Source organism: Protomyctophum parallelum (genome assembly GCF_964188405.1).
Source record: "Protomyctophum parallelum genome assembly, chromosome: 1".
Classification (NCBI taxonomy): Eukaryota; Metazoa; Chordata; class Actinopteri; order Myctophiformes; family Myctophidae; genus Protomyctophum; species Protomyctophum parallelum.
The window spans coordinates 84,756,844-84,771,663 of NC_139697.1; the positions used below are offsets into that span (position 1 = coordinate 84,756,844).

Sequence of the window (14,820 nt, forward strand, 5' to 3'; positions counted from 1 at the left end):
GCCCCTACTGATTCCTTTCCCGGTCCCAGGTTGGTACTGGGTTGGGGTTTAGTATCTACAGGTGTATCACAGGAGTAACAGTCTAATACAAAACATGGACATCAGTAAAGCATAGTATACATTTTCATGTATTAATCAAAGTAATATTAATCTGTATCTAATATACAGAAAAACAAAACTCTGTCCATGCTTTGCTCTGATGGGGAGAAAGAAATCACTGGATGTCTGCTGCCATGCCAAGGTCGGGCATCTCCTCAAACTGGACCTTGTATTCAGCCTCTTGCTCTTCAAACACAATGATCTGAGTGTCATAAAAGGTGAGATATACTGTGAGCATTTGGGGTTTTCAATGTGGGGTCCGTGGACCCTCAGGGGTTCCAGGTTCCAGGGGGTCCCCAGCTAAATGATTGATAGGAACCAAATTTATCCATCACTCAGAGAGTGTGCAATGTGCAAAACTCTGCGCTCTCTAATGAGTTAAATGAACACAAGGATTTTACAATGTATGGATGGATACAAAGAGATAAAATGCCAGAGAAAAATAATATCAAATGGAAGGTCCTTGAAATTAAAAAGCTCCATGTGACAAAGTATTCCCCTGCCCTGAACAGATCCAACAAATGCCATGTTGCAGTACTTACCTGGTTGATTCCACTGTTGAGAATGGGGCCAGGGAGATATAGAGCTTGTTGTGGGCCAATAGACCAGTAACGGCCCAGGTTCAGTCCATTAATAAAGACAACACCTTTCCCCCAGCCCTGTGGACATGGACAGAGTAAAAACGCTGGTTTTGTAAAATACCTATGCAGTGAAATCTAACAAGGAATGAAAGCATTTGTATCACAGTGAGTAAAGTATTGTATGCTTAGTATGTTACAATTTACAATTTAGGCATTTAGCAGACGCTCTTAATCCAGAGCGACTTACATTTAAGCAAGAACAAAGCATGGGAATACATCACATAAAAAGCATTTATCATGAAACATGCGTAAGCTAAGAAAGTAACAGTGGAATATTTATATAGTGAAACTATACATACACTATACATATAAACTATACATCTTTACTACTATGCTATATATGTGTACTATGGCGTGCTATGACTACATACAATACAATTACAATACAATAATACAATTGATTGGTATCCACTCACTGGCAGTTTGACAAATGTATCACTTGGATAACCATATGTAAACAGTCTCCCCATGAAGAATCCTGGGAAGCTGGGACTTTCAGGGAGGGATTTCCAAGGTGCTTGATAGAGACTGAAATAAAGCAGCCATTTAAAGTTCCATGTAAAATCTTAATTAAATGTACTATGTATAGTGCTTTCAGTTTAATAAAGACCACAAACCTATCAATAAAGCTGGGTTTCATATCCAAGCTGTATATTGTAAAATCCCGCAAAGGGATATTGTTTAATAAAATATCTCCCACGAGACCTACAAGAAAGTGAAAAACAATAATAAAAAATAGCCTGTATTCCCACTGCTACATAATCAAATTCTCAATGTTCTCTTTAAAAAAGTGACGTTTTTACAGTTCAATTAATACTGGGGAATGTTGTATACCACAAAGTGCTTGAGCACACCTTTGTGTTGTTTGTCAATGGCTTTTCCATGGTGCACCCGTCCACAGTTCTCTACTAGCAAGCTCAATGTCCGTTGTTCCTATAGAGAGAAATCTCTGTGAGATGTCTTATGTCTAAATTATTTAATGAGCCAATGCTTTTTGGCTATAAAATTGGATAGAACAGACTGAGGGTCAATGGACAACTGTGCTCACTGTCCATCATGATGCCATACCTTACCATCAGGTACCGCTAGCTCCAGGCTCCGCCGTTTGAAAAGTCCAATGTAGTGTCTGTCTACAAACACCTGGAGAAAATACTCACTTTCAAAATAACATCAATGCTGTCATGTTTTAAGCCAGGCGTATCTCAGAGGGACATTAGTTCGGCCAATGTCATTATTTCCTTATAGGCTACTTTACATGCACTGTATATCCTAATTGTTGTGCAATTAATGACAGGTGTTAATTATCAGTAGAGTAAACTGTAGTAAATAATAATTTAGTAAATAAGCAGGCATGTTGCAGCTCAGGGTTTGTCAAATTCACTGATATTTTAGAGTGGTTGCAGTAATTCAAGTTGATGGCAAAGGACACTGCCTTCTATTGTGCTGAAATTATTATTAATAGGACTGCATAAGGTGAGCTGATTGATGACTCATGTACAAGGATATACTCACCATTGCACGGTCTCTAACATTATCTTCAGATTTGAGTAATCCTCCAGAGGTGATGGTTGTCTCATATAAGGTGTATCCATATGACTGACCATTGTTATTGTTCAGTGGTAGATTCTCCATGTTTACTGGTGTGGAAGATTTAAATGACTATGGAAAAGGATAGGGTGGATATGATGTGAACATGCAAGAGGCTGTCTTATACACCAAACTCATGCACTAAAAGTAATGGATGGCACACTTACCCCTTCAGTGAAGCTCAAGGCATCCCACAAAGACAGGTGATTATACATGATAGCTGGTTCATAAGCCTCCCTGTAATGCAGCGCTGGCATATCGAGGAGACCCTCACCTGCCACAAAGTAGTGAATGGGCAAAGAAGTCAGTCAGCCTCCATGAACTAAGCATTTTATTACAGAGTCGTATATATATTCATTTAGTATCAAACTTACTGTATCGGCTAAAAAGATCTCTGAGGAGATGGTACTTTGGAGTGTACTCCCCGGCTTCAGACAAGGGGGCATCATAATCTGTGTAACATACACCAAAAAGAAGGATTGATTTTCTGTCTTATACTGCCGACTGCTGGTTATAAAAAGTAACAGCATTATGGGAAGTTGGGAACAGCGAGATAAATAACAACAAATCTCATTCTGCTTGATCTAGTAATGGTACAATAATTTTATGTATAAAAATGATTAAAAAAAAGTAACCACCATAGCTGGGCACTAATGCCTTGTAGGAAGGGTTGGCCAGCGCTCCACTCATGAAGCCAAAATTCGAGCCCCCGTGGAACATGTAAAGGTTGATGGACATGCCTCGCCTTAGAATCTCTCGCACAGTTGACACCACATCTGACGAAAAGACAGAGACCATGACAGCTTAATGAATGCTTTGGCATAAAAGTAAGACAGTGAAAACTAGTTGCAGGCTCGGCTCCACAATGAAATGACTGAGGGGCACTTAGGGTACGAGGCCCCCTCTGGCACCTCAGGCCTGGCGCCACGGGGGTGCCAGAGGGGCCTGGCAGGCTGGAACCCTCAGTTGAAAATGTTGCCCCCTCAGTTTAAGTTTGCATATTGCTTTGAGCCTGGTGACACTTCACAGTCGTGCAACAAAGTTTAAATTACTAAGCCTCATACTGTGGAGGTGGTACTGTACAGTATCCTTACACTTGTATATACGCTACACCAGTGTTTCCCAAACTTTTCAGGATGAGACCCAAAAGACCCAAATTAGATGTTTGGTTTGCACTGTACCCAAACTAGTGAAAATAGAAGATCTATAAGTGCACCCTGCGCTTTTTCAAGCTCACCCTGCAAGCTTGTAGATTGCCTATTTTCACTACTCATTAGTTTTTTTACATTTATTCATGGACTTTCTTATATTTGTTTGTTTGTTTGTTTTAAAATTATTTCGTTTTTTTATTTAAAAAAAAATACCTTTTGAAATATATGTTGGTCCGTGGCCCACAAATGGGTCCCGACCCAATGCTTGGGAAACAATGGAGAAAGAAATCTTCTCTCATGGAGGTCCCTAGCATATATTTTCAAATGGGGGTCTGCAGGGCTAATTAGTGTCAATTTGGGTGTCCTTGACATGAAAACGTTTGGGAACCACTGATCTAGTGCATCTGTGACTACAATTTGGTGCATGTAGGAAGCTGTCCATACCCTCTGGTGGTAGCACGTGGTGGAGATCACCCCACACATCAACCGAGCCAGTCCAGTAGTCCATCACCATAGCAGGACTGTTAGGCTGAAACAGAGAAAGAATGTCCAAACTATACAGCAGAAAACTCCTGAGCCAATTCGTAAAGCAGATTTATTGTCGCCTTGACTTGTATAGTATGATGATAAAGAAGTCATGTGGACAGGTTGAACATATACCTGGATAGCGTTCAGATCCTGTATGTACTTCATGTTGAGTTTCTGCAACTTCACTGTTCTGACGACTGCGAGAGATAGAGTGTGTGTCTGTCAGTATGTCTCTAGACACCAAATCCGAAGCCTTACGTGTCTAATGTCTATTATTACATTTACAGAGTTAATTGGAATTAACACTCTTTTACCGTGTATAAATGACATACTGTACCTCCAGTCACGCCACCTGCCTTTAATCCGTTGTGGTCATCTGATGTGAGCAAGAGCTCACTGATCCCTCTGGACTGTAAGGCCTTTCAAAGCAACAACAAAACAAGTTACAGTAGCGTCATCAGCACCCCCTCCCCTCTCTCAATGTCTGTCTCTATCTCTATATCTTTGTTTGTGCATTAGTATATAAGCAATGTATTACCTCCTTAATAAAAAGCATATAATTCTCATCCTTTGCAAACGATCCATAGTCATTTTCCAGTTGGACTGCAATAATGGGACCTCCTTTCTTGAACTGAAATAACACAATAAATTACATGATTATAAAGAACACATTAGTAGTACAACTACAGTATACCCATTGTCAAGTAAAAACAATAACCTGTAGTGGAATGACTTTTGGAATGAGTTTATCAAAAAAAGTGTTCACAGCCTCCGTGAATCCTGGGTATGTTGTTCTCAGCCTCATGTTTGCATCACGAAGAAGCCAACTGCAAAGGGACAGAATACAATGTTCTGAAGCCTAGGTAATGCTTAGTTGCATGTGTAGTGTTGCGTATCGAAAAAAGCCGATCTACAATCTCAGAACTGAGCTTGTAGATCTGCTATTTCCGTGGCAATGCCACCGAGCTGCAATAATGAGAGAGGCAGGACACTGAGCTTCACATGCAGCACAAACGTTCCCCTCACATGGAAATGTAACTAGCTTACCATGGTCGCCATGGCTACATGCAGAAATACAAATTACTTTGTGGCGTGAGATCAAGAGTTTTCTACGTGATCAGATGTGTACTCTTACTAAGTTAATTTAATGTATTGAGAAATGTCCTCTAGAATGAGCACTTCTTCTGCAAGGCACTTTTGACTGATCTGTACATTTTTACCTTGAATTGAATCAAATTGTGTATTTGGGGAAAAAACTAACAAACAAACAAACAAAATCCCCTAGTGAATTAGTGTTGCACACTGATTTACCTAGGCAGCCCTCCTAAATCCAGCTCAGAAGATATATATGGCCCTGGACGTAGAATCACCCAGAGTCCTAACTCAGCAGCAAGGTTAATATAGGCTCTGAAATCAAGATTGAGAATATGTTCACAATGCATTAAAAAACAACCTTCAACCTTACTTTAAGCACGAGAACTTAAGGCAGAGTTTGTGACACTAAGTCATATCTATGTACACACAAAGGTTTTTCTTTTCTTGTTTCAGTGTAGTTCCACAACACCTTATTTGAACTGTGTGTGAAATAATCACATTTCACCTTACATATGACCCCTGTGCAATTAAGTGCACGATAGGTTGTTGTTGTGGTTTGCCACTTGTTGTCAGGTGAATACCTCTGCTACCTACTCCCCTGGGCATCAGAACCCAGGTGTGCCTGATACCAGACACTCTGCTACCTACTCCTCTGGGCTCAGAAGAACCCAGGGGTGCCTGATACCAGACACCAGACCTGATTACACCTGATTTATACTTCACCCTACAATGGCGACCTGACACCATGCACAAAGGGACAAATTCCCAATACACATACATATTATTGTTAGATACAAAGTTTTGCACTTACCCCTACTGACTTGAAGTAGTATTATTTGTTTTTAAAGCCCTGAATGGTACTCTTCCCCCTCATCACCTCTCTAGCCACTTAGTATAGCTCATTGGACCGCATGCAAATGTGTGATCATGCCTTTTCTGTTGCTGCCCCCAAACAGTGGAATAATAACTAACCTTTCGCTGTTAGTGTCTGTCCCTTCTCTAGACATTTTCAAATCAAGACTCAGACACCTGAACCTTTTTTAAACCATTCTCCATGTCATGCAGGATACTTTTTTATCTTCTATTCTGTAGTGTATCGATTATATTTATGCACTTTTAATTCTCACGTAACCTTTGTTATTGACTGTTGTATTGTTTGCTGTTTTTATTCACATGCTGTACAACACTTTGGTCAACTTTGGTGAATATAATTGACTTGACTAGACATTTTTTAAAGCTGTTTTTATGTTTGGAAGGCTCTTATTAATTTTATCATGATACTGAGTGAGAGTTGGTTTATCAAACTTCACTCCAGGTCAAAGCAATTGTATGTCATTCTACAATGCAGAATGTAGAATTACTACACACTAATTATTACACACTACAGCACAATTCAATATTACGACAGAAACAGCTTGGTCCTTACTCTAAGTCAAGCTGTGTGTGGAAGTCGTACACATCTCTCTGTGGCTGGTGTAAGCTCCATGGTACATGCCTGCAGGGAAGTGTGTTTTTTGTTAGTATTCAGCCAGTGACCGGGCTTGTGATATATAAAACATTGTGATCTATAATGTACATCCTACGACCTACGTAGTAAGAGTGTTGATGCCACAGGCCTTCATCTTCATCAGCCGGTCCTTCCAGTAAGCCCTTTGGACGCGGAAATAGTGGACCGATCCCCCAATGATACGAAAAGGCTCTCCCTCCAGGGTGAACTGAGATGAGTTTCCATTCAGACCCAATTTCCTAGTCATTCTTCCACCTCCTTTTGGCATCCTGGAGAATAATTGGGGTTTTGTGTCACAAACAGACACATGGCATCTTGTTTGAACAGACAGACCACATGACTGATAACATGCCTGGTAGGAATTTGAATAGCCAACAGTACATATTTAAACAAATGGTTATGTGTTCCAAACACTATACAAAATCAGCAACCATGCACACTCACACACACACACACACACGCATGCACGCACGCACGCACGCACACACACACACACACACACACACACACACACACACACACACACACACACACACACACACACACACACACACACACAGTCACACACACACACACACACACACACACGTCACACACACACACACACACACACACACACACACAGTCACACACACACACACACACACACACACCACGCCATTTCAGTTTTGATGTGTTAGTTTTGCCAATGACAATCATCTGTGGTAAAATAAAGGAAGAAAGCTAGAAATAATTATAATGAAGACATCATAGTTGGAGAAATTAATTTTAAGAACTTACCTGACGTATCTGTACATAATGAAGCCAATGATGCTCAAACAGATAAGCACATATTGTCTTTTTTGTGCATTTCTTATTCTCATAACAACCATCGATAGAGTGTAGGAGGTGCCTTTCAAATGACATAGGCGTCAAACAACTTGAGTTCCTCAATGGAGAAGTAAGAGATGGTACACCGAAGATGAGCGCAAGATGCTGCTGGGCAGAAACACACCGCCTTGTGGGTGTGCCACTGTAGCCATGGAAACAAAATCAACATCTAAACTTCACAATAGACCATTTATTTCTATCTTCTGGTTTTGAGTCTATTGGCCAAAAAGGTGATAATACGAATCTCTATAAACCTGAGCATTGAAAAACAAGATAAAAAACAAGATGATGATAATAATAATAATAATAATAATAATAATAATTCAATCATTTCTTGAAATGCAGATTAATTTCGATAATGACCTATAGGCCTATATAGAAATTCCTATTAGGTCTATCATATGCATATCAAATACCTATAGCTGTATTGTAGCCAGTCAGACTGTGGCCATGTAGAAAATCACTCAACAATCCTTTAGCCTATAAATTAAGTCAGACCTTGTGGTTTTAATTACTGATTTTTATTTATAACCCGAACTGAACGACAATTTGACTGACTGATTACATTAGTGTGTGTGTGTGTGTGTGTGTGTGTGTGTGTGTGTGTGTGTGTGTGTGTGTGTGTGTGTGTGTGTGTGTGTGTGTGTGTGTGTGTGTGTGTGTGTGTGTGTGTGTGTGTGTGTGTGTGTGTGTGTGTGTGCACGCGCGTGTGTGCATGCGTGCGTGCTGTTATTGTGTTTTAATGACACTAATTGCTAACATGCTGCATTCACTCACCTCGAGAAGAACTTTCTAGTTCTGCTGATTATTTATGAACCAAAACCAAAGTTCTTGTGTAACCTACTCAAATGTGATATGAATATGGACCTTAAGTTACACATTAAAAATGGCACATTTGATAACATTCAAAATCCAAGCTAGCTAACACATTAAGATACAGTGGTACTTGATTTCATTTGTTTATGTTTTGTATGGGGCCGGGGGGAACATACTATAGTTGTTCTGTTTATAGTAGTTCTCTAGTTTGGATTCACTACACTTCCCATGATCCTTTGAGGTTTCTTGAGCTTGCGCAATATGTTCTCCACGGGCCTGTCTTGTAGCGTTTGTTTGGTTTTGTTGTTGTGATATAAAAGGGTGGAAAATAACGATTTGGCGAAGTTAATAACACCCAGTGGTCTTATCGCATGAGGTAAGCAGCAGTTAAAACTTACATTGCTACCTTGTCTTTGACTTTCCTGGTGTGGTAACATGTTGTCTTCGTGAAAAAATACCAAAGTTGGTCGCCCAGCTAACGTAGCAACACAGACGCTAACCAAACACTAAAGCAAACAAGTCATGCTGTCTGTTGATTGAAGTCCAGTATTGAGTAAAGTTATCACAGACACAGAGACACTGTTCCGGGTGGACTGTCTGTATTTTTATGGGGAGTTTCATCTATCTCGACCCTTATCCCCATCATGTCATGTAGATAAGTATCTTGGTAACCCAGGCCCATGCCACTATAGCTCGCGTTATTGTCAGGAATCTTTGTCAGGACAAATATTTACACGACGAACAGATCATTGCATCGGAGATTAAACTGCTTTAACATGGTGATCACACGATTGTTTGTGACATTGTCCTTCTAGTATCAATTAATTCATCTATCCATATGTCATTCTTGGTTTTAAGAAAATAAACGGCACCTCAGATATGTTATGTTTTCTGGGATTTTGAACTCTTTCATATTACATCATCAGGAAATCTATGGCAGTGGTGAATCAGCACAAATTAGCCACTGTAATATTGCACTTGTGAAATAAGATGCTGATCAGCTGTCATGCTCTGACATCAGTATTTTGACTGGCTGGAGGAGTGACAGTGAAATAAAACTATACACGATTTCCTTAAAATTATTATTATTGCGACCACAGGTTGCATTTACTATGAAAACCTGCATTTCCGTGTGTCATGTCACACCTTGTGACATCACGCCTCCATATATGGTCATGTCTCGTGACATCACACCTCCATCTCATATATGAAGCTGACCTGTTCTGACATAATTCCATATGTTGATCCGTCCTTTGTCTTTGATGTCTCCCTTTTGCCCAACACAATAGAAGCAATCAACAGAGTAGAGATTTTTCTTTATACTTTCTGATACAATGGCATTGCTCCAATGCTGTCTGAAAATAAGTGGTTTTCAAGCTGATAACGTGAAGTGTCTCCTGTTGCTTTTCTTGTGCTTTGTTTTGACAGGTTACTGAGTGAGCCCCTCTCTGCCATGAGAACTGACCACCAAGTCACCAGCCCCCCCTCCTTCTGCAGTTGATGGATCTGCTGCTGGCCCAGAGATGACAGACAGCGTCAGGGCCTTCCTCCGCAATGTTGCGACGGTCAGCAAACAAACCCCATCCTCACCTCACACACACAAGTGAAACAAAGTGACGCACAGTACTCTGGGGCTTTAATGGATGCATCATGCAAATGAGCTGTCCCCATTTGGCCATGTCTTTGAAATGGGCAGGGTCATTGATATGTTCTCTGGCACAATTATGTCTTTTCTTACATTTTACAGTATCTTATGTATTTATTTTTACATTATTATGTTGCTACTCAATACTGCATAGCAGGTTAATAATAGACATGTAAAGCCTCATTGGGCTGAGGTGGGAATCAATGTGTCAGATTCCATCAAATTTAAAAGAATCTTTGTCCCGACTGCACCCAGATTTTGTTCAGAAACTACTGTATCTTCCCCCTACTATTTATCTTGGGTGTTTTCATGGAAAAATTATCAGACTGTGCTCCTTTAGCAACTAAAGTATAAATTTAGTTTTATGCTTCAGAATTTAGCCGTTTTACTGACCTACCACGCATACAAGGGTCCATCTGAAGCCCTTATTTTGAAACTTGCAAAATGTACAGGATATATTATATTTACATTTAACGCAGGAATGAAATAATATTATATTATTATATAATATTTTTTCCCCTGCTCTTCAGGGGATCAAGGACTCCATTTTGGGGATTGGAACAATCTCTAAGCTGGATGCCCGCATCCAGCAAAAAAGGGAAGAGCAGCGGAGGAGAAGGGTCAGTGGAGCCCTGGCACAGAGACGGGCACAGAGCGAGGAACGCAAACCTGACAAGTATGTTAGGCACTAGAACGAGCTGCAATGACTTTTGCTCTCTTATCCATTCACAAGAGTTAAGCTTACTTGATACTGGCACAACATTCCAACAAGAACTGCTCTTGTCAGCAAGCAACAACGTCATACTCTGTCATTTAGATTTTTATTGAAGGGACAGCCTCTTGAGATGCAGCATCTAATTTACAAGAGGGACCCATAAACAAACAAAATACAGAAAAGTATACTGTACACAAATACACAAAACATGCTAGTTAAAAATTAGGCATTACATTTGAACAACCTAGTGTTTTTACTGCTAATGACTTGTTTGATTTGCAATGGTGATGTTCATTATGGGTGGTATGGTTATGTTCTTCTTTCTCAGTGAACCCAAATTAGCCAGTAGGATTTTTCAGTGCTGTGCATGGAATGGAGGAGTGTTCTGGGTAAGCTATACTGCTTTTACATGCCTATGTAATTTATATCAACTTGTATACATTTTTGTGGTGTTGTTTTTTTTGCATAGGTGGGCGCATTGTACCGTATATGTTGATGCTTTTTACATAAAGTATAAAATAGGATTCATGATTATAAAAATTTCACTGATGTTTTTTGGGAACATATTGTTTTTTAATTGCCACGTTGTTTTATAACTGGTGCATTCACTTGGTCTTTTGTGAATTAGAATTGGAACAAATTACTGAAACGAAATATATAATTAAACATAAACTGAGAAAATTGAATGAAGAGTAACTATTCATGTTTTTCTCCTCAGCTCAGTCTGTTTCTCTTCTATCGGGTGTTTATCCCACTGCTGCAGTCTCTCACGGCACAAATCATTGGTATGTATTGTACTACGCCTGCTACCAAATCTCAGGGGTGTATTATTTTGGGACTTCAGTGACGTTTAAGAAGAACATTAAGAAGTGTTGTTTTTCTTCCAGGTGACCCGTCCCTCCATGGCAGTGTGTGGTCCTGGTTGGAGTTCATCCTCACCTCAGTGTTCAGTGCTCTCTGGGTGCTTCCTCTGTTTGTTCTCAGCAAAATAGTCAATGCCATCTGGTTCCAGGTCAGGTTCCTGGTTATGCTGCCATTTGATGATTATCAAAAAATGTTTCATTAGACACCGCACAATACATGTCAAATCACAGTGTTTGTATTGTGCGTTCTTCTCTCATCTTAGGACATAGCTGACCTGGCGTTTGAGGTGTCTGGCCGTAAGGCCCAGCCCTTCCCAAGCGTCAGCAAGATCATTGCAGATATGCTCTTTAATCTACTACTCCAGGCTCTCTTCCTCATTCAGGTACTGCACTGTCTGTGCATATCTGTGATATCGATTTACCCACCATATATTGTGTCATTGACGCAGTTAACTAAAATGCTCTAACTTTTGTCAGTTTTGAGGTCAATGGTCGGTTCTGCCCCAAGTTTTTCGTTTGAATCACAATCAGTACATTTGCACATAAAAGAAGAATTGCTCACGTGCAAAAACATGCTTTGAAACGGTCAAATTATTTTAAAAGTTATATTTATACAAATTGTTGTGCTACAGGGTATGATTGTTAGCCTCTTCCCCATTGATGCCATTGGACAGATGGTTAGCCTCCTCCACATGTCTCTGCTCTACTCCCTATACTGCTTTGAGTATCGCTGGTTCAACCATGGTAAGATGCCCCTTTCACTCCCACACAAAAGATCCCGTCCTGTAGTGCCACTCAAAGAGCATGTCATAAATATGCATTTGCCATGCACATCTTTCAGGCATCGAGATGCACCAGAGACTGTCCAACATAGAGAGGAACTGGCCGTACTATTTTGGCTTTGGTTTGCCCATGGCTCTATTGACAGCCCTCCCATCCTCATATATTATCAGGTATGAGATAAAAAACTTCAACAGTGGTTAAAGGACATAAAGGTTTTTCAATTAACAGCCATCATTTTCATTGTCCTTAATGTGTTTATTTTCCTTCCAGTGGCTGCTTGTTCTCCATCCTATTCCCTCTGTTCATTATTAGCGCTAATGAGGCCAAGACCCCAACAAAGCTGTAGTGAGTATACGTATATAATTTATGCATTAACAGTTTCTGTATAATAATTTCAAATGTATTTCATTTTTTGTCATCAGTCACTGGTCATAATGGGGTGTTCTCGTATTGCAGCCATTTCCAGCTGCGTCTGTTTTCCTTGGTGGTGCTGATCAGCAACAAACTGTTCCACAAGACTGTTCACCTGCAGTCCTCCATGACCTCTTCAGCTTCTACAGAGAAGCTACCATCACCCCATGCCTCCCCGACCCGTCAGAGACCCCTGTCCACCCAGTGATGTCCCTCTCCTTCTACACACTAGGAGGAGACGGAAGCAACTTAGAAGCTGCTTCACACAAGGGAAGAAGGAAAAGAAGAAAGCAGATTTATCGTAAAGATGAAGTTTGTCTTTTGCTTAAGTACAAGGGTTTACACATTTAAACACATTTTTGGCCCTTTGGTTATTCATTTGGAGCATCCTTTCTTCAGCTATATTTTTTAATGTGAATGATGTTTGTGATTGATTGTCCTGTGCCTCACACTCAAAACACATGTATGCTATGTTTTTGTTTTGTTTAAATTTGTCTTCAGTTGTATTTTTATGTTTGATGTGCCATTTGAGTGTCACTCTAATCAAGCACAGTACAAGAAGTCTTGTTCATGCTGATGTAACTACAAAAGTTACATAATACGCTGTAGTAGGAGCTTGTTTGCATTCAAAAGCACAGATTTTGTCTCGTTACATTTGCTTTTTTTAATGTTGCAAGTGACGTTCCTTAAAGTGAATGCTTTCTTGCAGATGTAGATCTGTTTCTCTGTCACATCACAGCACCCATGTGATTCCTTCTGTCAAGGTTCAAGAAAGGATCCGGTGCATTAAAAAAGGGAGGCTTTTAAAATTCTAGTAAGTGCTTTGTTTTTAGTGGAACTTTACATGTCAGCAAAGTAAATGTACCATAAAAGGAAAGATAACCTTGCTAATGGAATCCAAATATTTGAATCACCTTTTGTACATGATAAGAAAAGAGGTGCCTGATATTAATACTGAGGAGAAAAAGAAGAAGAAAAAACAACTGTACAACAGTTTGGCATTTCTAACAAGTAATTGTGGAAAAGAAAATAAGTAATGGGAAAGGCTAATCTGTTTATTTGGTGTGTGTGAGGTAGGTGAAGCTACAGACTGCTGCTGGGTCAAATGACACTGCCAAATTGCTTCATCTACATTGTGTTGAATTCACACACTGAGCTGTACAGTATAAAATATGTCAATTTATGCATACTTTTCAAGGAATATGCATACCCTTAAGTCCTCATTTTAGTTTCCCCACAGAAGCAGAAACCTATACAGACAATAGGCCTCTTGTTGTTTGTGTGCTGTGTATAATGAAATTATGCTCTGAATGTTCAATCAGATTCCTACAATGAGGTAACATCACCAACCTTTCTGCTACACTTAACTAAACATGGCCATGGGAAGGGGCCATGTTTTTCAAACGGTATGTAATTGTAAGAAGTGCATAGTGTTTGTGCAGACTGATATTTGTGAGTGAGGTTTTGTAAAAGTAATACGTCTAATTTCAATAAAAGTTGGTCAGTATTCAACATTTTCTCCTTGTGTAATTTCAATGCTCAAATCAATGAGAGGAATGGATGGACTGTAATGAAAATGCATTTGTAGCCCACAAGGTTCTGAAACATAATACAAATATTAATTGCATTATGTAGGACTACCATAGTTTATCAATAAAGCTGAATTCCTGCATTGTTTAATTCAACGTACATTACAGTGGGTTTACTCAGGCACAAATTTGACAACAACGTTCACTTGTTTTTTGATTGAACACTACAGTTTGCAAAAAAGATACAGTGGTACGATTACACAAATATGGTCCTAAAAGGATAATACTAAAAGCCCTGCGGGCTTGTTTCCATTGTGGTCCTGTATATTCAATTCCTCAAGGCATTTTTAAACTATTATGTACATATTTGTCTACTCTGTGCTGATGAGTGCCTGTTCATGCTTTGTTTGCCTCAACCTTGTACAGCACTTTTGTCAGCTTCTGTTGTTTTAAATTGGCTATATAAATAAAGTTTGGATTGATTTGATTTGACTTGATTTAAAGACATAGAATAATATACAATAATATGCTAAACATACTAGTAATAAATTTGAAAAATATGTACTGTAAAAAACTGTCA

General features: G+C 39.6%; 2 protein-coding genes across 2 annotated transcripts; one reads left to right on the top strand and one right to left on the bottom strand.

The window, feature by feature from the left end:
• Positions 1-214: 214 nt before the first annotated feature.
• LOC310864175 (beta-galactosidase-1-like protein 2) lies at positions 215-7,480 on the bottom strand (the record flags this gene model as incomplete). Its single annotated transcript, XM_083772760.1, has 19 exons — positions 215-301; positions 642-758; positions 1,157-1,268; positions 1,358-1,445; positions 1,595-1,673; positions 1,809-1,880; positions 2,253-2,399; positions 2,495-2,601; positions 2,702-2,779; positions 2,966-3,103; positions 3,923-4,007; positions 4,139-4,203; positions 4,344-4,425; positions 4,545-4,637; positions 4,725-4,833; positions 5,318-5,413; positions 6,528-6,596; positions 6,692-6,877; positions 7,389-7,480. 19 exons carry the CDS (start codon positions 7,478-7,480, stop codon positions 215-217), a joined length of 1,902 nt encoding a protein of 633 aa, XP_083628886.1.
• Positions 7,481-8,544: 1,064 nt separating this feature from the next.
• On the top strand, positions 8,545-14,225 carry ei24 (EI24 autophagy associated transmembrane protein). The gene is made up of 11 exons (XM_083789248.1): positions 8,545-8,670; positions 9,723-9,859; positions 10,470-10,615; positions 10,983-11,043; positions 11,373-11,439; positions 11,542-11,666; positions 11,781-11,900; positions 12,150-12,261; positions 12,359-12,470; positions 12,571-12,645; positions 12,757-14,225. Exons 2-11 carry the CDS (start codon positions 9,818-9,820, stop codon positions 12,917-12,919), a joined length of 1,023 nt encoding a protein of 340 aa, XP_083645374.1. The 5' UTR covers positions 8,545-8,670; positions 9,723-9,817; the 3' UTR covers positions 12,920-14,225.
• Positions 14,226-14,820: the final 595 nt, after the last annotated feature.

Bases quoted from the DNA above. Each gene is read 5' to 3' on its own strand.
- ei24 (XM_083789248.1), top strand. From the start codon at position 9,818: ATGACAGACAGCGTCAGGGCCTTCCTCCGCAATGTTGCGACG. The intron at 11,901-12,149 runs GTACTGCACTGT...GTTGTGCTACAG, and splicing joins AGGCTCTCTTCCTCATTCAG to GGTATGATTGTTAGCCTCTT. The intron at 12,646-12,756 runs GTGAGTATACGT...CTCGTATTGCAG, and splicing joins AAGACCCCAACAAAGCTGTA to CCATTTCCAGCTGCGTCTGT.